Source organism: Penicillium digitatum, chromosome 1 (assembly GCF_016767815.1).
Source record: "Penicillium digitatum chromosome 1, complete sequence".
NCBI lineage: Eukaryota > Fungi > Ascomycota > Eurotiomycetes > Eurotiales > Aspergillaceae > Penicillium > Penicillium digitatum.
Genome location: NC_089384.1, coordinates 1,919,480 through 1,944,187, shown reverse-complemented (window position 1 = coordinate 1,944,187; position 24,708 = coordinate 1,919,480). Strand labels below are relative to the sequence as shown.

The following is a 24,708-nucleotide window of genomic DNA, read 5'->3' as shown; positions in this document are numbered from 1 at the left end:
CCTTCAGCCTTGATATTTCTCGTGTGCTTTCTTTTCTTGGCCCTAGAGATTCCTATTCTCTACGAAGATTTTGTTGTTGGTATCCCTACATGTTTTTGGCTTGTTATTGTATTTCCTATTGGGTTGACACAAATACCGTTATTGATTGCAGTCCACTTTTACCTACCTTTGGTCTCTGGATCTCAACACAGCAAGATAGAACACCTGTAGGAGGCACACTTAAAAGCAAGATTGCGAGGCACTCGAGCAATGGCCAGCAACGGTCTGGATGGTGGTACCTTCCGTAATTATTTTTCAAGACTAGGACACATCACAAAAGCTTTCTGCATTCCGAGAATAATCAATTACAATATGCTGCAATACATCAACTATTAGTTAATGATCTCTCATTTGCTGCTATAGCGTGCTCAAAGTTTCGTTTTGAGCCAGTCTAACCCAGCACTTTCTACACGCATCACAGCATCCCCAATCTGGATCTGGCGCAACACCTTGCCTCAGACGGCGAATTAAGATACAGAAGGATGATCTGATCATTGAACGGTATGGAGCTATTCCCAAAACTCGCCTCGGGGTACGGGCATGATATGTCGAGTAATACCCCTACTTGTTCTTGTGACTGAATTCAGTGCTCATGACCTAGCTCTGTTGGCACTGTCAATATCGAACGTTATTTTGCGAGTTGAATTCTTACTAAACGACTAGATCCCCATGGAACGTTAGCACCGATCAACATCACATGATTCTATGCCTCTGGCTGCAAGCACCTTTGTCATTTGCATCTGATCAAACAAGTACGCGTCAGAGCCGCCACAAAATATGCTGTTTACATAAGCTATAATTTATCTGGAAGCTTTGGTACTATGCGCAGCCAATGAGACTATGACACGTCACATATCTGCGACATTGCCCCTTCTGCACAACCTTCACAACCTTCACAACCTTCACAACCTTCACAACCTTCACAACCTTCACAACCTTCACAACCTTCACAACCTTCACAACCTTCACAACCTTCACAACCTTCACAACCTTCACAACCTTCACTGCCCTCACTGCCTTCACTGCCTTCACAACCCACATATGAGGACGAGGGTGAGGGTCAATTAGGCGGAGACTGATACTACCCGTATTCTGTCGGCGTATTCCAAATTGTGTAATGTATGGGTCCAATAATGGTATCCATTCTCTGTATTGCTGTATCTACTATTCTGGGAATTTCTGCTATCCTGATTACATAAGAAGATTGGTAGGATTAATAAATCCTCCGGTATACCGGCGTAACTGCGCCGACATATTCTGGATGACATCCAATTATCAATGAGCAGAGTCACGTGACGAGAAGAGACCAGCCACGCTGTGGCTCAGCCTGACGTAAATGGTGGGGTTTGGGCTAATTTCTTCCACTGCCCGACAATTTCCTATGTTGTAAACCCCTCTCTGGGAACACTTTTCTCGTTCAAGCATTTCACGAGGGGACCAACCTACTACTGAGATTTGCTGGTTATCTTCTCTCCATATTTCCCCAGATCTTTTGCTATTCAAGACCTCTGCTGTCTCGTCATACCAACCGCAGACGAAGTTGCGAAGCAGATTGTTGCTCTTCATTTCCATCTTCCATTTCCCCCATCCGTACAATATTACTTTTGAAAAATGGCTGATTCTTTCAGTGATGGATCCACATTGGTAGGCTCTCCAAGATCGATATTCAAGATAGGAACACCTAACGTTTTATGATAGCGCAATAGTTGGAAAGAATTGGATCCAAATAATCTTAAAGATTACATCCCACATCCATTTCACATGATTAACGGAGATAATGTTAAGAGAGAACTCTGCTATATGCAATGTGAACATATGACATTTCGGAGCGAGGGAACGGAAATCTTGGTCACCGAAAAAGACAAAATAACGCTACCTTTGAGTGGGGAACTCATTATGCCTGCAAAGGTGTCTGCTTTTATCAGGGGAGGGACAGTGAAATGGACGGAAATACGGTAACTTTTCAATTTGAAGGTAAACTAATACGAGGAGCTTCTTGATACAAAACATTGGCTAAATGAGATCCCGCATAGAATCCGATTCGCAGCCGGATAATTCCAAGATGCGGCTGCCCCCGCCATAACTGCATTGTAATACAGTCCGTTGTATCCACAAGCAGCTGCTCTCTCTCCCATGTTCTCAATTGGCTTTCATCTATGCCTCTGCATACTTCCGTGCTGAAGATCGACTGTAAAGCCTCGACGTGTGCACCGCGTAAACTGAAATATGCGTCATCTGCTTTCGAGTGCTATCAGCATTTGGAAATATGTACCACTAATATTCTTCATACCAAACTCGGAACATGTTGATGTTTTATTAGCGCTCTCTGGACCTAGAGCAGCCTGCGGAGTACTTGTCATGGTTGCATTCGGAACATCTGCCGCGAGAACGGAGGCAACTTTCTGGCTTCCAATTGGAAATAGCACCTTGGCGATCTCATGAGCCCGTCCAACATAGAGGCAAATTAGTGAATCTTGAGGCTCTCGGTGGGGGATCCTTGTCCAAATGTTGGTTGTACTCTCTGGTAAGTAATCCCCTACACTCATTTCTGCTTCTGGTGGGAAACGTTGAACTGCGTCTGCAATGACATCACCGAACATACTCTGAATTGCGGCAAAACTAGACAGTCGTAACGACCAGTATTGGTCCTCCTTGCCTTCAGCTCCCGTCACTGGCGGGGATGTTTGCATGTGCCACTGTACCAATTTGATGAAAATGTTCGTCTTCTCAATGCCATGCCCACGGGCCACCCTCCAAATGAGGAACAAAGCACATTCATGGTACATGATTTTGGTTCGTTTCTCGTGCTGAGACTTGAAAATCGAGAAATTGAAGTGCTCGCAAGCTCTCGGTGAAACGGAGAGGATGAATGGGATAAATATGTTCGGATCTTCCTCAAAAACCAGTAGGTAGATTCTTCGGGCCGCTTTTCGTTGGTGCTGTAACCTGTAATTACATTTCTTTGGTGCTGTGGAGCAGGCGATGCTTAAGCGCTCGCCGAGTATTTCGGGGTCATTCTCGGAAACTGCCCTTTTCAATTTGATTTCGTCGTATTTCGTGTATACTGGAGTGAATCCAGGTGCCTTGTATGGCATCAGGAGCGGTGAAATTCGAGAGTCGGGAATTTGTGGGACTGTCAGTGAAGGCAGTGAAGGTTGTGAAGGTTGTGAAGGTTGTGAAGGTTGTGAAGGTTGTGAAGGTTGTGAAGGTTGTGAAGGTTGTGAAGGTTGTGAAGGTTGTGAAGGTTGTGAAGGTTGTGAAGGTTGTGAAGGTTGTGAAGGTTGTGAAGGTTGTGAAGGTTGTGAAGGTTGTGAAGGTTGTGAAGGTTGTGAAGGTTGTGAAGGTTGTGAAGGTTGTGAAGGTTGTGAAGGTTGTGAAGGTTGTGAAGGTTGTGAAGGTTGTGAAGGTTGTGAATACTCAGTTGTGTGGCGCCAAGTCAGTAAGACGATCGATCTATGTAAGACCTGTAAGTTGTAAGCGCGAAAGGATCGCCAAGATGGCAGTGTAATATCTCAAGCCTAGACTTTCTCCATGCATCATATAATCAATCTTGTCTGAACACTTCGCTCTGACCTCCCTTCGCGAAAAGCAATTTTTTGATCAACTCGGCCCCATATCCCAAGCAAGATGGTGGAGCCGGCCCTGGAATTGGATGAACATAGCTAATGATGAGGACAGGTGTAGTATCGCGACATTGGTACAATTCAGGCGGTATATAACCTTGCATCTCTATACGTTATTGACATCGCGGATCCTTCAATGCGTTGTGCTGTTTTTCAAGTCTCCTTACGAAATTCTTTATCCTTTTTCTTTCAATACCTTAAGTCTTGTGTCTTGTGCGAAATATAGATATATCAAATACCCTTTGGTCTCGTATCCTCGGGCTCTTTGGATGCTGCGGGGTGTTAAGGGAACAGTCACGGGATAGACGGAGATGATCAGATCTTCCATTGGATGGGATCTCCTAGTAGAACACGACCTGCAACTGAGCCTTCCAAATTCAAGCTCTTGCTTGAAGACCACGCTTTTAGACTGTCCTGGATCCGCTTAGCTTCATATCCTAGATAGTGTCATCATGAAGCTAACTTGAATTATATGGCCAATAAAACACTTGGACATTTGATATGCGAGGCTGTAAGAGCAGCTGTAAACTAGTACCTATGCTGGAACAAAATTGAACCAAAGGCCACAATCAGTCGAGACCGTGTCACTCCAAAGGTTTTTGTATCAAAATCTTAATCAAAAGTTGGCAGGAGTACTATCTTGCATCCCCACCGCTAGTTCTATTCGGCAAGTGCATTTACTAATGTGCTTGGATCTGTGAAGATGCGCTCGCGAGCCGGCCCTCGCCTATAAAGAGTATACTTCTGTCAAATTGTCAGCCTTCTGTTTCCTGGTTGCTTCTATCACTTTACTCCAAGATGTCTGACGTGGAAAGGTGGCTCGCAATCTTGCTTCGAGCTCTGGTAAAAACAGACTTGAAATTTATTTGTCCGCGATGCTTTCAACTCTTTCCAGATCCAACTGCGTGCTACCGTCATTGTCGAAAGGAAGGAGAAGGATGTGAAGGGAATGAAGGGGACGATATCCACAGAGGTCTGATCACGAAGAAAGATTTTCCCGAATTCCTTCAATGCTACCGGGTTGCCATTGGATTCCCGATAAATGAAGGTGATCTTCCCTTGGAAGATGATCCAGGACGCCCAGGACGCCGCTCTTACCATAGATGTTTCTCTGTTGAGTTTGTACTTTACAAATGTCGTGAGTCTTTTCACGCAACACAAACCCCATGTATTGAGACTGATGATCAAACAGAGCCAGAAAGAGAAGTAACCGATGCAATGGTATTGGACGTGATTAAGATATAGATCCCATTGAGTGAGAAAATTATGTTGCAGAGGAAACTCGTTGACGGAGGACAAACTAACAGCACAATGTAGGTACTGCAGAAAATTTTCAACTCCAATGTTGGCTCGCATATCCCACAACAATCTTTGACAGGTGTGGATTAGAAAAAAAGCAAAGGAAATTATTTGGAGGTATGGCATAATATCCAGTGGTTGAAGTTGGTGTTGAGGCAGGTGATTGCCTTGAAGCTCGGCGTATATCTGCTGTCTTTATCATTGCTCATTGACTAGTATGAAATGGTATGTTCACAAGTAACATTACCTTCATACCACATATTTTAGGAGGAGGCTGCTCTGATCAATCAAAGCGAGTGTTTCGGCCCACTTCCCCCAATACAATACAAAACCTTTCAAAAAGTCGGAATTTTTGTCTTACTGAAAATTGGCGTAGACTTAGCGCCATTGCGCAGCGGGAACACCTCTAGCCCTTTCAGAAAATGAGTTATCTGCGTTCGCCCGAAGCAGATTGATGCTAGCGCGGGGCCATTGGAGTCCGATTACATGCACCTTCCATTGGATAACTGACTGAGTGCCTGAGAGCTCACAATGGCTGCATGCCGATCTCACTTATGGGGATAATTTTATTCATTATATGTTTTCGGCGCCAATTTGAGGCTAAACTACATATGCGGCGTACCCTGAGGTTTTGAAAATTTGTGTAATGAACTACCAAAAAATGGCTTTTCGTACCAGGATTCCCTGCATATAGGAATCCTTGATGTGTCCGAGAATGATTGTTTCTTAGAAATGATATCTAATTTAGGCCAGGGCGTTCCCTAAACTGCAGTTCTTTAAGTCCCTCACATTTCAGCTCATTATCTTTAGTGCTATCCTTCCAGCCACTCGGCAATGGACTGGGAACGACTTTTTGAACCTTTCTCTCAAAGTAAGTAAACTTATTATCCAGTCAAATTCGACGCTGACAGGCCTGAAGTCATAGTTTTGAATGACCCAGGAGGGTATTATATAGTACCTTGCCGCAGTATCCGGGAAGCATGCAGAGAGAGATATTGTCAACCTCAAACAATGAACATATTCCCAGCCGCCTACATTTACGTAGTCATGATGGAAAATTCGACCTACTATACAATGAACGGTGGATTGGGTCAGGCTTTTCGGCAATTGTTGTATAAGCATCTCGAAGATGAGTCGCGCAAGAAAACTGATATGGGCCGCTTCATTCATATTACTCTGGCGATCAAAACAGAAGTGCATGTTCGGCGTGATATGCTTTCTGACATCCACGGCTATACCGCAACAACCGGGGATGAGGATCGGCCTCCTCTCGTCGAGAGAGCTATTCTGGAGAAATTTCGGCCCATCTTCGACTCTAGTTTAGTTTTTGGAGTATGGGAGATTGAGCTCTCCTTTTCTGATTTCCGGCCGAGAGTCTCTCGGACAGGCTCACTTGAATTTTTGTGTTCGATATTTTGCATTATAGAGTTGCCCCAGTCTCAAAGGAATATTTGGAGTTTTACTCGATTGTCAGGAAATTCAAGGATTGACACACATGGATTCGAGCGTGCTCACAGCATTAACTCGCTTTTTATATACAGGCATGATTCTTTTGTCATCTACATGCTTTAAATTCTGAGGCAGCCAAGGCAGCAAACTTGCACCGCCCATGTGTACTTTCTTCAGTCATTCATTTTTGTGTCAGCGTATAAATGCCGTGCATGTAGACATGCAATGAAAGAAAGATGAGTTCTTTCTTGAAACGTTCATGATCAGTGGTACATCAACGGTGATTTCAATACATCTTTCAATGTTCGGATCAGGCAAGGCCAAGCAACGGAGAAACAGAATATAGAATAACATTAGGGGTAATAATATAATTCAATTTTTGGCGACAAATGTAGAGCAGCATTCAGGTTGGTTCATTCAAATTGGTAAAAAGAAATATTCCGTTGAGGAGAGTAGATTGCGGCAACGATGGCAGCCCAATCCGACAGTGCACTTAGGCATCCAAATATAATACCCATTTCCCATTGACGACAAAATATTCCACGAGCCCTAAAAGGTCGATAAACCTTTTCTCGAAGCTCGTTATTGACTCCGATTTGACCGTTGTCGCGTATCTGTGGTGGATGTCAATGCAAACGTTGAGATATTCTGAAGGGTTATTGAAGAATCGAAGAAGCCGACAAAGGAGAGTCGCTCTAGAATGTGCGCTGAAATACCGGGTAAGGAGCGCGACCATCTTCAGCAAGTCTTCGGTGAGGTCTTCCGTCATGGCTTGCACATACAGATTCAAAATTCCGTTCTGGGCTACTTGGATCCGTCCTTCTCTGTATCCATTCTTCCTGAGACGCTGACAGGCTATCACTAGCGATTAAACCCCAGGATCCAGTTTGTGTTGCCGTTCAATTGCATCTGCCGAGTCCGGGGTATCCAGCCACCAAATTTGCAAAGCTATTAATGCTGTTTTGGCTAACATCACGAGATCGGCTTTGGGAGTCTGTATAATCAATATTAGTATGAGAATAGAAGCGAAGGCATATGCCCTTACCAGATTGATGCCGTCTTTTCCCGTGATAATGGCAGGGAGAGGACTGAGCAGGTGTGTGCACAATTGAAAGGACAAACTACTTGGGGGGACCTCTCTTAGTATAGTAAGATTTTGGAATGGAGTAATATACCTCGGCGCACGGATGCAAATATTACAATACGTTTCAATTAAATGGTAATTTTCATTTTTTGACTGCGCTTGTATCGAGACCGACGTGCCCTGCTTGGTAGCTCATGATTGCTCCATACTCGCTGCAGCGAAGTCCTAGCATCCAATCCTACCCACCCCTTGTGGAAATTCCTTGTAATAGTGCTCCTGACTTTCGTGGATTCTCCCCAATACTCTCATGAGGATCATAAATCAATAAGCGCCCCAGAACCAGCCAGCCAGTCAGAGCGACGGCATGCATAACAAGTTTCCCACCCAACACGGCGAAGCGTGAAAGGCTCTCATAAGCAAGGACGGACGGTCATTCTCCTTCACAACGTATATAACCCCCTGCCCATCCGCGCTGCGTCCTTGATCTATTCTCCAGTACGACCGACTCTCTCCATTCACAGTCTGCCTCCGAAACATCTCAACTTCGATTCTTTAGGATCATGGCAAACAACAATGGCTACTGGCCTCCAAATGTTCATTTACCACTGTTGGAAGGTCGCGTGACCACCACTGTTTGCTCCCAGTACTTAGTCTCAGTCATAGCATGTAGATGGTTTCTCTCTCTCTCAACGCATCAAGAGATTTCCAGTTACATCTACATTCATCGTAGATCTCTAGTATCTCTAACAAATATCCTTATTATCGTATCTGTAAATGATGCGTCCCAATGAGATCTTGTCAAGAATTTTAAGGACACTAGGATTAATCAGAACTTCATGGAGAAGCAGCTACTGGCGTCGGCCTATCTATACCATCTTAACAAGCTACTACTTCTACATTTCATTCCAAGGTTAACAAAGATAGAGAACATGACTTTTCACCCACGAGTCTATAGTTTTCGCTGTTTCGCATAAGCTGAACTGATCAACAAACGTACCGCACAAGCAAACAATCACCAACTATCCTGCAAGCTGTTCGCCTAAACCTCGATGATGATTGATACAACTCACCCTTGAACTGCATACTCCCCTTTGACACATCCGAAATGATGACCCCAGTCCCCTGCGCCGTCAAGGCCAGGTGGTGCAGCTTGGTTCACAGCACATTCTGGTAGACCGCAGCGTATAATATCGAAAATGTCACCGACTATCTGGACGAAGATAACCAACCCCGTTACCCTGTATGTGGTAAACATCTACTGATCGTACAAAGTAATCTGCCATGCCGATCATTCCCCTCACCTCCCCCTCTCTCGGCCATCCAATGAGACACATCATAACCCACCAACCCCAGACAAAACAACCTCTTATCGTAAAGAGACCCCCTTATTTGTCAAGCTGCATGTGTTTGCATCGCTTAATAGGAGGAATGTCGAGTGAACACTGTCGAGATAACAGCAGGTGCAGTGCAGCTGACCGGGTTTGTTTGGAGGTACAAGGTACAGGATATAGTAACCTATTTAGTCTTCAGCTAAGATCGCTCTATATAACCATCGGGCGTGCGGAGTTCTCGCCCTTACTCTACTTTACGATATTTATCTACGCCCGCCTGGTTGGGGTTGTTCTTTTGAACCCTTTCTGTATGTTGCCTTGGTATTCCCTATAGTTGCACTACCGGTAACTTGGCGAGAGCTTAGGTTTGTTCTGTGTGACCTTGTCTGCTCTTGATCCATCCTCACCGCATCCTTTTTCTCTCTACTTTATAGAACAGAAACCATGGCCGCAGAGGAAAAGTCCATCGGCCTTTCATCTCGCGTTGATAACGGCCTCGACGTGGACAGGTTAAAAAATGTGGATCCCACGATAGAGAAGCATGCACACGACGCCGATGAGGCTCTGAATGTCTTGGGCGATCTTCAGGGTGAAACTATCGAGCTAGATGAGGCCACTAATCGCCGCTTGTTAAGGATCATCGATTGGCATATGATGCCTATCATGTGTTTTATCTATGGCATGAATTATCTAGACAGTATGTGTGCATCCCTTTCCTCCAGTTCGTTCCCAATCGCAGCAAGGCAGGAGCGATTTCACTTGCATGCTCTATTCTAGTGGCTGTTTTTTCAACTCGCAGTGTTAATGTGTGATCCAAATTATAGAAACCACTCTCTCCTATGCAAGTGTCATGGGTCTGAAGCAGGATCTAGATCTTGAGGGAGACCAGTATCAGTGGCTCGGGAGTTTGTTCTACTTTGGTCTGTTCCGTCTTCGCTTTTCTTTTCTGAATTGGATTTTTCTTCAGGCGCATTGGAAACTAATGGTTATTCGGTATAGGATATCTTGCATGGGAATACCCTACCAACCGCCTCCTTCAGCGTCTCCCATTAGGAAAATACTCTGCAGCCTGCATCTTGATCTGGGGACTGATCCTCAGCTGTTTCGCCGCGGTGAAAACCTACTCCGGTGCAATCGCTATCCGCTTTATGCTCGGTGTATTTGAAGCCGCTGTGACGCCGGGCTTTGCACTCTTAACCTCTCAGGTATGAAAGCTACCCCTGTTGCTACCCCTGTTGCTACCCCTGTTCGCACCCCTGTTCGTACCCCTGTTCCTGCTGCGAACCAATAATTACAGGTAATTTGCTAGATACCATGAGTTGAGCTTAATCCTAAACAGTGGTACACAAAACAAGAACAAGGCAGCCGTGTCAACATCTGGTTCAGCTTCAACGGCGTGGGCCAGGTCTTCGGTGGAGTAGTCGCGTACGGCATCGCTGTCGGTGCCGAGAGACATGGGTCCTCCGTCGATCCCTGGAAGATCATTTTCCTCGTCACTGGCCTCCTCACCATCTGCCTGGGACTGGTTTTCCTTTGGATTGTGCCCGACAACCAACTCAATGCACACTGGTTAACCAAAGAAGATCGTATCTTGGCCGTTGCCCGTGTGCGGGTCAACCAACAAGGCATTGGCAATAAGCATTTTAAGCTCTATCAGGTCCAGGAAGCGCTTTGGGATCCGATGACATGGGCTTTCTTCTTTTATGCCTTGATTGCTGACATTCCGAACGGGGGTATCTCCAACTTCTTCAGTCAGATGGTATGTTGATGGTTAACCAATCATGACTTGACAATCCTAAGCGTGCTGACCAGTCCACCAGATTACAAGCTTCGGCTACAACGCGAAAGAGAGTTTAATCCTCGGTGTCCCCGGCGGGGCAGTGGAAATCGTTGCTCTGCTGCTCAACGGCTATGTCGGACATATCACCGGGCAGCGCATCCTTGCCAGTTTGGGTGGGCTAGTGGCTGCAATCGTGGGAATGCTGCTCATTGTCGCCCTGCCCTTGTCGAACCATGTCGGTCGTTTGATCGGTTATTACCTCACACAAGCCAGCCCGACCCCTTTCGTGGCATTGCTGTCACTGATTTCTTCCAATGTTGCGGGATATACCAAGAAAACGACGGTGGCAGCTTTATATTTGATTGGATATTGTATTGGAAATATTATCGGTAAATTCCCCCCCCCCAAAAAAAATACTCAATGAGATCAGGGGTAAAACGTGGCGAGCACGCTAATCACTTCTAGGCCCACAAACCTTCCGTCCGAAGGATGCCCCCCGCTATGTCCCCGCCGAGGTGACTATCATCGTCTGCTGGGGCGTTTGTCTATTCCTATTGGTCGGGGTCTGGATGTGGTATCGCCGAGAGAATCGGAGGAAGATCCGTTTCACTGCCCAATCGGAGTATGTGAGACTCGAGAATCAAGAGTCAGTACTCTGTAGTCATATGACAGCATCTACGATCTTGCTCACTTTCGTAGGTTCCTTGATTTAACCGATCGGGAGAATCCCGAGTTCCTTTATTCTCTTTAAACTAGAGATTGGAAGATCACTAGGGGATGTATTTCAATTATGAGATTTTGGATTTCGCTTCTAAATCAAAGGATTCCGTCCTTTAGCAGATCGTTGAGACTAGCGTTTAGCGGTGTCCCAACACGCACATGCAGGGTGCAGTCTCCATCCCAGGCTAGTCTACGTCCTAGTTGGTGTAGTTAGAACTAGTGTAGTTAAAAAAAAAAGTTAGCATGATCTTGACGGATCTTCTCCAAATTCGATCTTGATCGTCCAGAGTTTCGACAGTGGCATAAGTGGTGAATGGTAGGGTGTCTCTTTATAGCTGATGAGTCGTAAGGTCTTCATGGCCTCCTATACGTGACCATAGAGTATTTAACCCCATGCTCTGTTTTACAAAGCCCCTGCATTTGAAACGGCAGCTACCTGCAGGGTAAGCGCCTTCAGAAGGCGATCATCGCTAGACATTCTAGACGTCCCCCCCCCCCCCCCCCCACCCCGCTAAAATAAATGAGGAGCGGTGTGCGCGTGTTTAAATAGTAAAATGAAAGAGATTTGCTTGTCACAGTCATATTGAACTAATTTTTGTGTTTCACACCCCATGTCATTTAAGATGGAGTTGACCTCTCGTGTTTCTACATTTGAGCCCTAATCCTATTTTACATGAACTCCCTCTCGAGATATAAAATTGGATTTTGGATCGGGGGGACTTGCCTAAATTGGCCTATGATCAAAGTTTCCTGCTGACAGGGAAATGGCTTCCGTCACATGTCTGGCCCTTGAGCCATCTCTGGCTATCTCCAAGTGCGAGCCCACCATCTCAAAGCGCCAGGGATGCAAATCACCTACCCTATCCCCAATATCCCCATCGGAGATGACCCCTAAGGTGAAAAGGATCGACCCGCCGGGAAACGGGCCTGACCGTCGAGAATCACAAACGTCGACATCTACTTCGATCAGTCTCTCTCGTTCGGCCTCCCGCAGCACCGGGCGATCGCGACCTAACAGCCGTCGCAGTTCTGTCCACTCACCGCGCCGGGCTATGCCCAACGCCGCCATTGTGCCTGTCACATCACGTTGCAGTTCCGTGCAGGACAAGCGGGAATCACTATTAGCTCTACACCGGGAGTCATGTCGGCTGTTCCAAGGCGATGGATCGAACAGATCCTCGACCGAGACAAGACCTACTCTACATCGAGCAGCATCAGCCACTTATAGATCTCAGCGCGAGAGGCGCATGTTAACAGATAAAGGCAATTCGGCACCCTCTTCCCCAATCGCACCTTTACATTCCAGCTTCCGCTGTGAGCCAGAGTCTCATTCGCTCATCTCGACAAGCGCACCGCACTTTGTCAAACCAAGAGATCGATCAAACACCTTGCCCACCAACCCCCACCATAGCCCCCCGTCCACGTCCATCCACGTCCCGGTGACAGTAATGGAATGGACCTCACCCGATACCCGGCGGCGTGAGTACGAGAAAATTGATCGGGCAAGCAGTGGTTTCCGGGGTCTCTGGCGCCGCGTCGCACCGCGTTGCTTCCAGTCCCGCGACTCGCGCACTCCCTTCTTCGAAGAAGGCAAGACGGAGTGCGAAGGCAGCGTGCGTCGGTTCCGTATGGATATCCCTGAAGATGAGGAGCCAGAACCGGATTCGCACCAGGGAAAATCAGAGACCCAACTTCTGGATTTCCTAGGCAAGACCTCGACCTCGACCTCCAGCTCGAATTCAAATTCCTCCGATGGCGCTCGAAGACGTTGGACGGGTCTTCTTTCAAAACCTTCACCTCTTCCTAATACCTAAATTTTTGGTCCCGACTTGGTTTCTCCACCATTTTTCACGATCCCCTTTGTCACCCCCACAGAGCATAGCACAGGTGCTGCTCTCAAAAACTACACTGCCGCCACTGCTTTTCCTATGATACCCTGATCCCTCGTGATGATCTAACCTTGCATCCAGGGGCTCCCATTCCGCTGTTCAACATATTTCGTGTCCGGGTGGTTTCACTCCTTGGCCTATTCTTACCTCCAGTCCCTTTTGTTTTCGGTGCATTGCTCCTGTCGTTGTTAAAAGACTGAGATACCCTTCATTATTATTGGAACGCTGTATTTAACCTCCGTTACACATGTGACAGCTAATATCGGGCATGTGAAATTATTCCTTTTCTGTTTTTAGTGCTCATCGTACCTCTTGCTGCTCTTTGACCACTGAGCAAAAGTGCGCACGCCTCTTGAGTGCCTCGACTTCGAAAACCACTAGTCATTGCCTAGATCACCTCATGGGCGCAATGCTTTGCCTCGCGAAGCATCGCCTGATCATCACCTGAGCACTCTGATCCACTCACCGATCATCATCCGAGGGCCCTACTCACTAGGCATGGACTGGCGTGGCTTTGAAAAACGATCATCGGGTTCAGAGTTGCATTTTTAGCAAAAAAACGAAAATTCAATTAGGTTCATATCCGACAGAGGCATCCAATCAACATGTGTTGTGACTCAATAGCCAGAAGTTGAGTCCGCATCAACATCATCAGACTCAACGTCGCGCCATATTCGAGATTCGTCGCCCCGTGTATCACAGTTGCCCTCTTTAAACTTCGCGCTAGTTTCTTTTGCCCGGCCTAGATAGACCTCAAATGCGTCGACAGATGAGAAATTGGGAAAGCGCACCTTTTATCCAGCCAGGCCATCAAGGTGTCACGCACAGATGGCGGCTGTCAATACGATGAGCCCGGATTGTCGGTCCATAGCACCATTTTGATCTTTTTGCAAGGGTGGAAGCTAGAATGGATCATGGTGACGAGGGTTTCAAATGATCACTGTGACTCATCTCGAATATCGCCACATTCCAGTGGGGTACGACGGCCCTCGGTTCCAGATATTCTGAGACAGTAGATGGAAAAATGCCAGGTACAGCTCACTTGCTTGACCGATTCAGGTCCCACAACAGTCCGTTACAATAAATGCAATGCCGGCTCACTTGTGGGTCGGTTTTCGCTCTCTGGGTAGATACAGTTGGACTGATAATGAAGTGTGAAGTAAATAGTAATAGCGGGTTTAAAGCCACCATACAGTACGCGATTGAAGGTATACAGCAGTTGACTCTCTACATTTCTAGAGAACATAGGTAGTATCCGTGTCCATATTGAATTATCCAGAGAACTTCGGACATGAGATATCATTTCAAGAAACATCAATACGCCAAACCTAAAACAGGCCACAATGCACAAGCGCCGGGGATATCAGAACAAAAACCCAAAATGCTTTTTTTTTGTAAAAGAGTCGATCATAGAAGATCAAAGTCATCCAGCTTCTCGCGGTAACGCAAGATGTTGCGCTTGATCTTACTGGAGTCAACCCAGGTGACGAAGTCCTCCATGTTGCGGGTGACTAAGAAAGCGGGATCATTGACAACCTCTGTACCAACACGGACATGACCCTGCTCAATGAAAGTAGTAGCCTAGCCACCAAAAAAAATTAGCATTCGATTCCATGCATCCAACCTCGAGCCAAGTTTCCACCTAGCAACTTACAGCCTTAATTGTCTCAACCATGCCAGAGCGCACCATGAAGACAGCCAATCGGCGACGGCACAGCGCAGAAACTGTAACTTCGCGCTCGACCTTGGACAAACCGGCGCCCTGCTCGCGGGACTGCTTCAGGATTCCCATGCGCCACAGCTTCTCGAGCAGCTCGGATTCGAGCTTCTTGCGCAGGGGGTCTGCGTCCGGGTCCAGTTGGGAGAGCTTGTGTGCGAGCTGGCGCAGAGAACCGCAGAGCGCGTTGTATTTGCGGTAGTCCATTGGGTCTTGGAGGAGGTATCGTTGCCGGATTTCATGTTCACGATGGTTGCCGTCCGACTTGTAGTTGTGGAAGTCGACCTTCCGGAGAAGTCTACAGGGGGTCTAGATTAGCTATTGGTCTTGTGTGGGATTGTAAAGCTTTGTGAAGATATTGGAAATGGACCGGGTTGAGATTTCTGCGGCGGGAACTGTAGGCGCGGACGTACTTCTTCTCGTGGTGCTTGAGTTCACGGACCATGGTGGCAGTAGTTTCACCGGGGTGATTTTAAACTGAAAATTTGATTGAGAATAACTGAGCAGAGCAAGGACGTTGTTCCTTGAAAAGAGGCGCTGCGATCACAAAAAAATCAAGGCGGTCGATTTCTGCTGCTAGGTCTCGCACACCGCCTTTCCCCAGCCGCCAAACATCTCTCCCCACGGCTACTTCTTATCAACATTGCTTAATCTGAGTCCAAAATGGAGACCACAGCTGATCCGCCCAGTAAGATGTCAGGCCGTCCCCGGGTCGATATTGAACCGTACAAAGCGGAAATTATTGGCCTGTACGAAAAGAAAATGAAGAGTGACGACATTTGCAAACACCTGAAGAGGCAGCATGACATTCAGATCTCGGCGCGTACTCTGACTAAACGCCTACAGCTATGGGGTGTCAAGAAAGTCAAGGAAAACAATTCTTCAAATCCAGCGCTGCACGCCCGCATCAAAAACCTTTTTTTCGACGTGGGTCTGACCGATCAAGAGATTGTAACCGTTCTCCACGACGAGGGCTACGATGTCTCCAATCGCACTCTCCGTAGACTTCGTCACCAGCTCGGCATCCGCCTCCGCCTTGACTCGCCCACACAACAACAGGCACAAGTCCAGGAGATCCTCGATGCTCTGACCGCGGAAATGGACAAGGGGACCATTGAGGGATATGGCAAGGAACTACTGCACAACCATTTCCGAAGCAAAGGGTACGTCTTTGCCCGAGATCGTCTTTACAGCGTCTACCGCATGCTGCGCCCGGATACAGTGGAACGCCGCACGAGCGATGTGCCCCGGCGTCCGCCCCCGCCAAAGATTCTGGCCGGCCCGAATCTGACCTGGCACGTGAATGGATATTCCAAGTTAGCCAATTTCGGATTCCGCATTCACGCCGAGCTCGATGCGTATTCTCGATATGTCCTCTGGATTCACGTGGGCGTGGATGCGCACACAGCCGTGGGTGTTCTCAAGAATCATCTCGAGACGGTTGCTTCTAAAAACCGACAACCACGCACTCTTCGATCTGACCTTGAGTCCGAGGTTCCTCTTCTAGCTGATGCTCACTTTGCGCTCCGCCGCGTCACTGAGCCGGATGTGCAGCGTGAGCAGTGCTGTGCACCAGGACGAGCCACCGATACCCACCGGATTGAATCCTGGTGGGCCCAGCTTGCCAAGTCAGTAGTAACACTTTACCATGTTAGTTTTTGTTCAACGTTCACGGGTCCTTCCGATCTCCAATCGCAGAGTACTAACCTAAATTAGAACTATTTCCGCGAACTTCACAATGACGGTCTCTTCTCATCAACAGTAATCCCCGAACAAGTCGCCCTCTTCGCAATCTACATGCCCACTCTCCGCTCCCACATCAAATCTTACGTCCAAACCTGGAACATGCACAACATCCGCAAGCAAACCGACCATCCAGAGCGCACTCCCGGAAAACCCTATATGAACTACTACCACCCACCCAAGGGCGTAGAGAACTTCGGTCTCCCAGCCGACGTCCCGACGCTGCAGGCCATGCAACAAACCCACACCGACTACGACACAGAGCAATACCTACCGCCAGACACCTTGCATTGGTGCGAGGCGCAACTCCAGCAGCTAGGCTTTGATCCCCGTACACCGCCTGCTCGGCTTCCTGGAGACCTCCAGCCGTTCCGCTCAGTCTACTTGGCTCTGCGCGAGCGAGCGTGGCATCATGAGCGGTCCGGGGCTGAACCCAAGTTAGCGGTTTGTGCGGTTCCTGGTCAGGGCCTGCGAGGTTATTTTCCCTCGGGGTCTGCACGATAGATTTTCCAAGGTTGATGAACATTACGAATAATGAATGCATGGTCTAGGGCTCTGATGAGCTATTTTTCTTAATGCACGCACGCCATTTTGTCAACCTGTTGGAATGGAAGTTTTTCTATTCGCATAGAACGACTCGATTGAATGAATAGATTTGAAGTATCTTACTACATCTTAAAGTCTTTTTTAGATCGAAGGTATGTAGAGAACATCCGTCTTCATTATGTTAATTGCTGAATCTAGTCCCAAGAACCAAGCAATCAGAGCTTGGAAAACTGCCTCGAAAAAAAGACGCTGCAAAACGTTGTCGCGTCACAGAGCGTCGGGCATGAGAGACCAACACAAAGCAGTATGAGAAGCAAACCCTAAGAAGCCCATAAAAAAGGAGATAAAAAACATGCCTCAGGAAGATCCAGAACCAGACCCCCGTACAATCAAATGGCTCCTGCCAGCAATCTTCTCACTCAATGCCCTGATATTCTCCGCCCCCATTATATCAAGCAAGGACACCTCGGCCTTAAGCTCCTTAACAATCCACGCCCGGAACTCCATAGCAACAAGGGAGTCAATACCCCCAAAGCCGAAGCGCTGAGCATCAAGTTCTGAAGATGGAATAGCAAGCAGCGAAGCAAGTCTCTCAACAATCCCATCGGACACCACAGTCACAGCACCCTCGATACCCGAAGTCGCCGACAAAAGTGCAGCAGTGCCAATAGTCTTCTGCTGAGAGACCTCTCTGCTTTTCGCAGTTGCCGGGTTGCGGAAGTGAGTGAACATCGAGTAATTCAGGTACGTGGGCGGCGGCACGCCGTTCTGGCGACACATCTCTGCAGTCGGTAGACCGAGCACGAGCTGTGAACGCGCTGATGCATTACCGCCGTCTTGCTGGTCGCGGACGAGGAAGTCGACTGTTGCGTGGACTTCTTCTTCGCGCAGAAGCTCGAATAAAGTTGCTGTGTGCGTGCGCATCGAGCTTCGGTTCTCGGCGACCCACCCGACGTTGGATACACTGCCTAGATTAATGCTGGCGGCCTGCATGCCTTTAGAGACGCGGTATGCGGCTAGTGCGTCTTGGAAGGTATTGCCTGCGGCGTAGTTGGACTGTCCGCGGTTGCCGAAGATGCCTGCGACCGAGGAGAGCATGATGAAGAAGTCCATGTTATCCGGTAGAACTGTGTGTAGGTTCCAGGAACCGTGGACTTTGGGCCTGATGGCTGCTTGCCAGTCTTGGAAGGAAAGCCCGGCGAAGGCACCGTCCTGGGAAGATGTCAGTCTTGTTGCATATCTAGTAAATGAAGTCCTTGGAAACTTACCCGTAGAACCATCGATGCTTGAATGCATCCTTTGATGGCAGGTAGATTGGAAAAGGCCTTCCCGGACAGCTGTTGGAGGCTTGAGAGATCTGCCACATCACAGACAAGCGAATGGACCTTGCATCCCAGTCTATTAAGATCGGTAATCAATTCCATCTTCTCTGGGCTTGAAGCCGAGGAGCGGGACAGGATTATCAGGCTCGTTGCACCACGAGATGCCATCCATCGTGCTAAACTGCGGCCCAAGCCGCCGTAGCCACCCGCAAGGACGTACGAGGCGTGCGGGTCAAAGTGGCATGGCCAGAGTGGTTGTGGTACCACGGGGACCAAGTTGAACGGATGAGGTGCAATCACTACCTTTGCTGCTTCTCCACTCTGCACAGTTCGGATACCCTCTTTGATTTGGGTAAAGTCCATGACAGTTGTTGTTCGGAGTTGACTGATCTTACCTTCGGAATACAATCTCAATGCCTCGGTGAGCAGAAGACGAACCGATTTTGGTCGATGTTGAGCCAGCACAGGAAGGTCGACGGTGTGAATGCTCACATTACGAGGCAAAGAGGACAGTTCGACTGTGGTGTCAGCTCGCAGATCTGGGTTCGAGACATCAATGAATGCCCCAAATGGAGCAAGGCATGCCAATGACCCCCGGAGTGCCTCGCCGCTCAGTGCGTTGAAAATAACGTCAACCCCAGCATTCTGCGTGCACCGCATGATGCCCTTGACAAAGTTCAGGTCTCTCCTAGAGAAGATCCGGTCTGGAGGGAGACTATAGTCAGAGACAAGCAAATCGCGTTCTTTGACCGTTGCCACAGTAGCGTAGATTGTAGCTCCGATCATCTGGGCATATTGAATAGCCGCTTGACTAATATCCGTTGCATTTGTATGGATCAAGATAGTGTTCTCTGGTGCCAGATGAGCTATCTCCCCGAGTCCTTGGATTGCTGTCACATAAGCCCAAGCCAACCCGGCTGCGACTTCGAACGAGATCTCATCGGGGATTCTCACAAGCTCCAGCGGACCAGCTCGACCGTGTGTTCGGACGCAGCCACCCTTTTTGTTGCCTGAGATGTAAATGACTCGGTCACCCAGGGCTGGGCCTTCGACTTCCGATCCGACTTTGCTCACAACACCAGCAATCTCGTTTGCGAGGCGGCCAGCGGAAACGTCTGAAGAGAGACCGATTGCCCGGATCTCGACTTCGACATAGCTGTCTGTATGCGGTTCTTCATGCTGCTTGTCAAGGACCCAGTAGTACTCCCTGGTGCTAACAGCAGCCCCGTTCAGCTCCAGGGGCGTATCACAATCACCAAGGCGTTGAAGCTGGGGAGCTTGCTGAGACGACTGTGCAGCAAGGAACTGATCCGCAACCTCCCACTCGTTCAACCGGCCAATGTGTATGAGACCATTCTGCAACATGTACTCGGCGTGTCGATCATTCTCCGGCTTATCCACGAACTGCCGCTTGACAACCTTACCGACAGCTGCAGCAAGACTCTTCGGCGAAGCGGGATTTGGCTCCGCCTCCGTCAAGGTGACGATATTTGAGCCATCTGCATCCCGCTCCCAGCGCACCGTTCGGAGAAGACCAAGGCTCATACTTGCGTGTGGCTGTGTGAGTGGATTGCAGGTCACCCACAGTAGATGATGATGATGATGATGATGATGATGATGATGAATTCATTGACCCGATTTAGCTCGCTTTACATACATGCTGCTATGCGGGGGTTGCGTCCCAGAGCCCGCTCCCGACGATAAATGGTGGTGCATTCCCAGTATGCAGATCCACCCTGTGAGCAGGACTCGATTTCTCGAGGTCCTGCCACCTGAAAAGTAAGGCCACAAACCGGCCGGCGTAATGCAAACAAGACAAAAGAAATGTAAAGAAAGTCAATCCATCTGCCCGGTGTAGATGGTTTCCCGTAGTCCCCGCGGGCGCAGAGTGTCCCCTTCTTTCTCTGCAATGCACCTTCCACTTCTTCACTTCTCTACCTCCACTTCTTCATCCAGCTCCCCGAGTCACCGAGTCCCTGTATCCCCAGGACTGCCAGGTCTACTTGCTGCATCACTCCGGCAGGTCGAACACGAATAGGTTCGGGTCATGGCGCCATGCTTCTTCGTCTTCATCGGCAGCGTGCGTTGTTCTCCATGTGCGTTGGTGTGAGGTGACCTCGGCGGACCTGGCGCCCGGCCACTGTGATGTGTTCCCTGTTTCTCCAACATTCGCAGTGTCTTGGGTTGGTTTCGGTTTTGAATCCTCCTCCCCCTGCTCCTTACCCATGGCGACCGAGTCCACTGACTGAAACTGTCCCAAGAGTCCCGATGCGATCATGAACTTCGCCACGATCGGCGCTGCCTTCACTTCTGTCAACATTGCTTGTTCTCCAAGCGTTGTCGACACCCCCTCCATAAACAATTCCTCCACCATCTCCGACCGCAGTTCCTTCAGAAGCGGGCACTCCAGCAAGACATGCTTCACACTCTGGTTTCCCAGGTCACATTGACAGCGCGGTGAGTCGCTTCGCTTGATTTTGGACAGATATTCAGCAAGTCCGATGATACCTGTGCGGAGTTGGATCAAAACTGATGTTGTCGCTTTCCGCAGGCCCTTCCAATAAGTCAAATTTGACTTGCTTGGCACCTCGATCATCCTCCTCGTCCTCCTCGCTGTCCTCTTTGATCCTCCCTTTGTCCATGCCTTCTCCCACGCGATCGTCGATTCTCGCTTCACACTCTTGCTCGCTGCGGCGGCAAGCCGGATAGATCGGTTGTGGTTGACATTGGTGTTGACATTGGTGTTGTCATTGGTGTTGGCATTGGTGTTGGCATTGGCATTGGTATCATGAATGTTGGTCTCGGTGGTGGTAGCTGCTTCTTTTGCATACATGTCTGCAGCCTCATTCCCCGGAATGCCTTCATGTGCGGGGACCCAGCGTAGTTCCACCTGGATTTTATCATTGCACCATTCCAACAGCCGGAGACATCCTTCAAGATATACCTGGCCAGATGGCATTCGTGGGTTTTGGATGGCTCTGAGCGTCGCCTGGTTATCTGTAAAGATGACCACTCCACTCTTAGCCAGACAGTCCCGCCATTCGTTGTCATCATTGAACCTTTCTTTGATGACTTCCAATGCCATCTCGATAGCACGTAGCTCGGCAGCGTACACAGTGGCGTCGTCGTCGGTCCCCATATTACACAGCCTGGCTTCATTCCGCCTGTATGGGTATGCCGGGTACACTGCGGCCCCAATGCCGCCTTGATACCCGCTCCCATCGGTATAGAGCCTTGCTGGTGCATAGAGTTGTTCGGTGGTTCGCTTGTGTGTGTTTATTGCTCGCTCTCTCTCCTCAATGTATACCCTTGGTGGCTTGGTCCATGGTGCCTGGATGTATGCCTTCCTGCTCTCCCAAGTACTCGCCAATGGCCCCAAGGGTGTAGTGAGGCAGCCACCCTTCTTCCAGGTTTGGGCCTCCATCGGTGTATACCCCCCCCTTTGCTTTTGCATGTGTCCTCTCTCCACTAGCATTGTTTTCGGCACTGCGTATGCCGGGCCTGTACGTATACGAATAGCAGCCAACTGGACTAGCCGGTCAAGCTGCTGCTGCATAGGTAGCAAATGCAGTTCAATATCCAGTGCCTCCCTAGCAGTTGTTTTGAAGGCACCGCTCATTAAACAGGCTGCCCTTGACTGGATGTTTGCAAATTGTTTCACGTAGCTTCGTTCTCTTAGTGTGCTGGTCAGCGGTGAGTGCCAGGCAGCTGCTCCGAAGAGCATCTGTGGGATCATCACTGCTTGGTAGATAGCACGCATAGCGGAGAGAGATGCTCCCCATGTGGAGCCAGTCAGTCCTCTTAGTGCTTGTAAACTGACGCCGGCCTTAGCAAGCATTTGCTGCCGGTGGTGCTGGAAAGTTAACCCTGGGTCTAGCCAGACCCCGAGGTACCGCTCCGCTGTTGTGGTGGCCTGTACTGTGGTGCCCTGCAGTACTAGTGGTGTGTGCTCTTCCCCCCCAGATTCCGGGTTAACGAAGTGGATAAGGGCATACTTCTTAGGATCGAACACCGAGGCATGCCTAGCTGCCCAGGCGTCGGCATATTGGCATGCCTTTTGCAGCTTTGAGATGGTTTCATGCTCATCCTTCCCGATGACAATGAAGGCAACGTCGTCTACCCATCCACTTGTCTTCACACCCTCACAGCCCTCTACCAGATCTGCATTGTAGATTAGGTAAAGGATTGGAGAGAGAGGTGACCCCTGTGGGATACCAGTTGGTGTTGGGATACTCTCTGACACCCCTTCTGGTATACGGATTCTAGTACTTCGGGATGTAAGGAATGCTTTCACCCAAGGTGCGAGCTGACCGAGTCCCCTTTTGCGGAGGTTGTAGAGTAACCTTTCGTGAGAAACGTTATCGTACGCTCCGGATACATCAAGTAGTAGCATGCTTGCTATCTTGCCTTTCCCCCAAGCTCTTCGTATCCGGCCGATGATCGACTGGATAGCATGGTCGACTGAGATTCCCTTCCTCCCGCCGAAATGGGTATCCGGAAGCAATTTGTATGTTTCCACTGCGTAGCTAATTCGTCGGGCAACCACTGCCTCGAGGAACTTGCCGAGTGTATTAAGAAGCGCAACTGGCCGGTATGACTTCGCAAGCTGGTAGTCACGCTTACCAGCCTTACGTAGTACCACTGTAATCGATTTCTGGAAGTGTGTTGGGTTGGTACCAAGCCGTATGCACGCGTTGTAAATTCGAGAGATGGTGTCGAGTACTGTCGGTATCTCAATAAGCTTATGCCATAGGGAGTTCGGAAGGCCGTCCTCTCCTGGCGCTTTGTCTGGTGGCGATGCTTTGACTGCCTGTTTGATCTCTTGGTGTGTGATCTCTGGGAAGCGGATTGGCCCTCGATTGATCTCCGTCGGATCATGGTTGATCACCTTCGAATCGATGTCAGAGAGATCTGCCGGTGGCGGTACTGGGAAGAAAGCTTGCTGGAAAGCAGCTGCTTTCTCTTCGACTGTCTCGGCTAGTCCCCCTGGTATCTTGATTGACGGCGTGACCCCCTGGTCATATGCCCCCTGCCGATTTCTTGCCCATTTGCTCATCCTCCACATACCGCCAGGACCCTCGATAACCTCCTGTACCTTACGGCGGTGGTATCGACGGAGCGCGATCTTGATCAGCCGGGTCTTCCGGTTTCGTGCTGCTTTGTATAGCTCTTTGTCGTAAGGGTCCCCTGTCCGTTCGTGTCGACGGCGGAGCTGTCGAACTTCTTTGACTGCTTCCTGACACTCTGGTGTGAAGCTGGGATTTGCCCACTGCGAAGGGATCGCCCATGGTGTAGAGATATCGACTGCGTCGTTGATGATTTGGATGAATGCTTGGCACTCAGCCTCCACATCGTCGGCTGTTGTGAGGTTTTGGGGGTTGGTGGTGGTATTGGTGGTGGTGGTATTATTCGTGTTGGTGGTGGTGTTGGTGAGTTGTCGCTCGATGAATTCTATCAGCTTCTTGTCGTCTGTGGCCTTCCAGTTTCTCCTCTTTGGTGGTTCGTATGGCGGGGTACCGATGTCGATTGTTGTCACTACTGGGTAGTGATCCGACCCATGATCGGTACCGACCTGGCATTCAACCACCCTCTCTGCTAGTGTGTTACTGACAAAGGTGAGATCTAGGACCGATGCCTGCTCGTTTCTTCGCCATGTCGGTGATCCAGTCTCTGTCGTCAGTGACAGATTATGAATCCCCGCGATATCTAAAAGTCTCTCTGCTGCTGCGGTCGCTTTCGCTTTGGAACCTATTCCACTCCACGTTGGGTGGTGTAGGTTCATGTCCCCGATCAGGATATGTTCTGCGTATGGTCTCTGGGCAAGCTCTCTATTGAGCTTTTCCACCGTTTCACCATCGTCGTTGTTATATATGTTATGCATAAAGAGGTCTGTCCACCCATCTAGATGGTTCCTCCGCAGTTTCAGCAGCTGGTATCCTTTCGACACCGTCTTGCATGACCAGGAACCTGGATCGATCCGTTTCGACACGAACAGACAGACCCTGGCTCGTTCACCTTCCAACTCCTTCGGGAAGACTAGTTGGTGGGTGGCCTTGTTTGGGTAGTGGGTTGTTGTTGATTGAGAGTTGATCCAGGGTTCCTGAACCGCAATCACATCCGCTTTCTGGACTGCTTTGTCTGACAGAAATGAGGCCATGACTGGATG

The 24,708-nt window shown here is 49.0% G+C and overlaps 9 protein-coding genes across 9 annotated transcripts; 5 read left to right on the top strand and 4 right to left on the bottom strand.

Moving 5' to 3' along the window:
* Positions 1 to 1,650: 1,650 nt before the first annotated feature.
* Positions 1,651 to 2,122, top strand: Pdw03_2970 (uncharacterized protein; the record flags this gene model as incomplete). Its single annotated transcript, XM_066100341.1, has 4 exons — positions 1,651 to 1,683; positions 1,738 to 1,818; positions 1,965 to 2,013; positions 2,073 to 2,122. The coding sequence occupies 4 exons, from the start codon at positions 1,651 to 1,653 to the stop codon at positions 2,120 to 2,122; spliced, it is 213 nt and encodes a 70-aa protein (XP_065955741.1).
* A 422-nt stretch (positions 2,123 to 2,544) lies between these two features.
* Pdw03_2969 (uncharacterized protein) lies at positions 2,545 to 2,850 on the top strand (the record flags this gene model as incomplete). The annotated part of the gene is made up of 2 exons (XM_066100340.1): positions 2,545 to 2,563; positions 2,663 to 2,850. 2 exons carry the CDS (start codon positions 2,545 to 2,547, stop codon positions 2,848 to 2,850), a joined length of 207 nt encoding a protein of 68 aa, XP_065955740.1.
* A 4,255-nt stretch (positions 2,851 to 7,105) lies between these two features.
* On the bottom strand, positions 7,106 to 7,864 carry Pdw03_2968 (uncharacterized protein; the record flags this gene model as incomplete). The annotated part of the gene is made up of 5 exons (XM_066100339.1): positions 7,106 to 7,117; positions 7,193 to 7,265; positions 7,382 to 7,404; positions 7,456 to 7,498; positions 7,737 to 7,864. The coding sequence occupies 5 exons, from the start codon at positions 7,862 to 7,864 to the stop codon at positions 7,106 to 7,108; spliced, it is 279 nt and encodes a 92-aa protein (XP_065955739.1).
* Positions 7,865 to 9,269: 1,405 nt separating this feature from the next.
* Positions 9,270 to 11,356, top strand: Pdw03_2967 (MFS allantoate transporter, putative; the record flags this gene model as incomplete). Its single annotated transcript, XM_066100338.1, has 7 exons — positions 9,270 to 9,522; positions 9,650 to 9,745; positions 9,825 to 10,030; positions 10,165 to 10,584; positions 10,646 to 10,994; positions 11,071 to 11,251; positions 11,305 to 11,356. The coding sequence occupies 7 exons, from the start codon at positions 9,270 to 9,272 to the stop codon at positions 11,354 to 11,356; spliced, it is 1,557 nt and encodes a 518-aa protein (XP_065955738.1).
* Positions 11,357 to 12,089: 733 nt separating this feature from the next.
* Pdw03_2966 (uncharacterized protein) lies at positions 12,090 to 13,139 on the top strand (the record flags this gene model as incomplete). The annotated part of the gene is made up of 1 exon (XM_014677178.1): positions 12,090 to 13,139. One exon carries the CDS (start codon positions 12,090 to 12,092, stop codon positions 13,137 to 13,139), a length of 1,050 nt encoding a protein of 349 aa, XP_014532664.1.
* Positions 13,140 to 14,621: 1,482 nt separating this feature from the next.
* Positions 14,622 to 15,376, bottom strand: Pdw03_2965 (U3 small nucleolar ribonucleoprotein IMP3; the record flags this gene model as incomplete). Its single annotated transcript, XM_014677179.1, has 3 exons — positions 14,622 to 14,795; positions 14,869 to 15,229; positions 15,345 to 15,376. 3 exons carry the CDS (start codon positions 15,374 to 15,376, stop codon positions 14,622 to 14,624), a joined length of 567 nt encoding a protein of 188 aa, XP_014532665.1.
* A 218-nt stretch (positions 15,377 to 15,594) lies between these two features.
* Pdw03_2964 (RNA polymerase sigma factor 54, DNA-binding) lies at positions 15,595 to 17,507 on the top strand (the record flags this gene model as incomplete). Its single annotated transcript, XM_014677180.2, has 4 exons — positions 15,595 to 16,581; positions 16,648 to 17,118; positions 17,356 to 17,372; positions 17,426 to 17,507. The coding sequence occupies 4 exons, from the start codon at positions 15,595 to 15,597 to the stop codon at positions 17,505 to 17,507; spliced, it is 1,557 nt and encodes a 518-aa protein (XP_014532666.2).
* A 70-nt stretch (positions 17,508 to 17,577) lies between these two features.
* Pdw03_2963 (Polyketide synthase, putative) lies at positions 17,578 to 20,087 on the bottom strand (the record flags this gene model as incomplete). Its single annotated transcript, XM_014677181.2, has 2 exons — positions 17,578 to 18,432; positions 18,489 to 20,087. The coding sequence occupies 2 exons, from the start codon at positions 20,085 to 20,087 to the stop codon at positions 17,578 to 17,580; spliced, it is 2,454 nt and encodes an 817-aa protein (XP_014532667.2).
* A 466-nt stretch (positions 20,088 to 20,553) lies between these two features.
* Positions 20,554 to 20,862, bottom strand: Pdw03_2962 (Aldehyde dehydrogenase (AldH12), putative; the record flags this gene model as incomplete). The annotated part of the gene is made up of 1 exon (XM_066100337.1): positions 20,554 to 20,862. One exon carries the CDS (start codon positions 20,860 to 20,862, stop codon positions 20,554 to 20,556), a length of 309 nt encoding a protein of 102 aa, XP_065955737.1.
* Between the last annotated feature and the right edge of the window lie 3,846 nt (positions 20,863 to 24,708).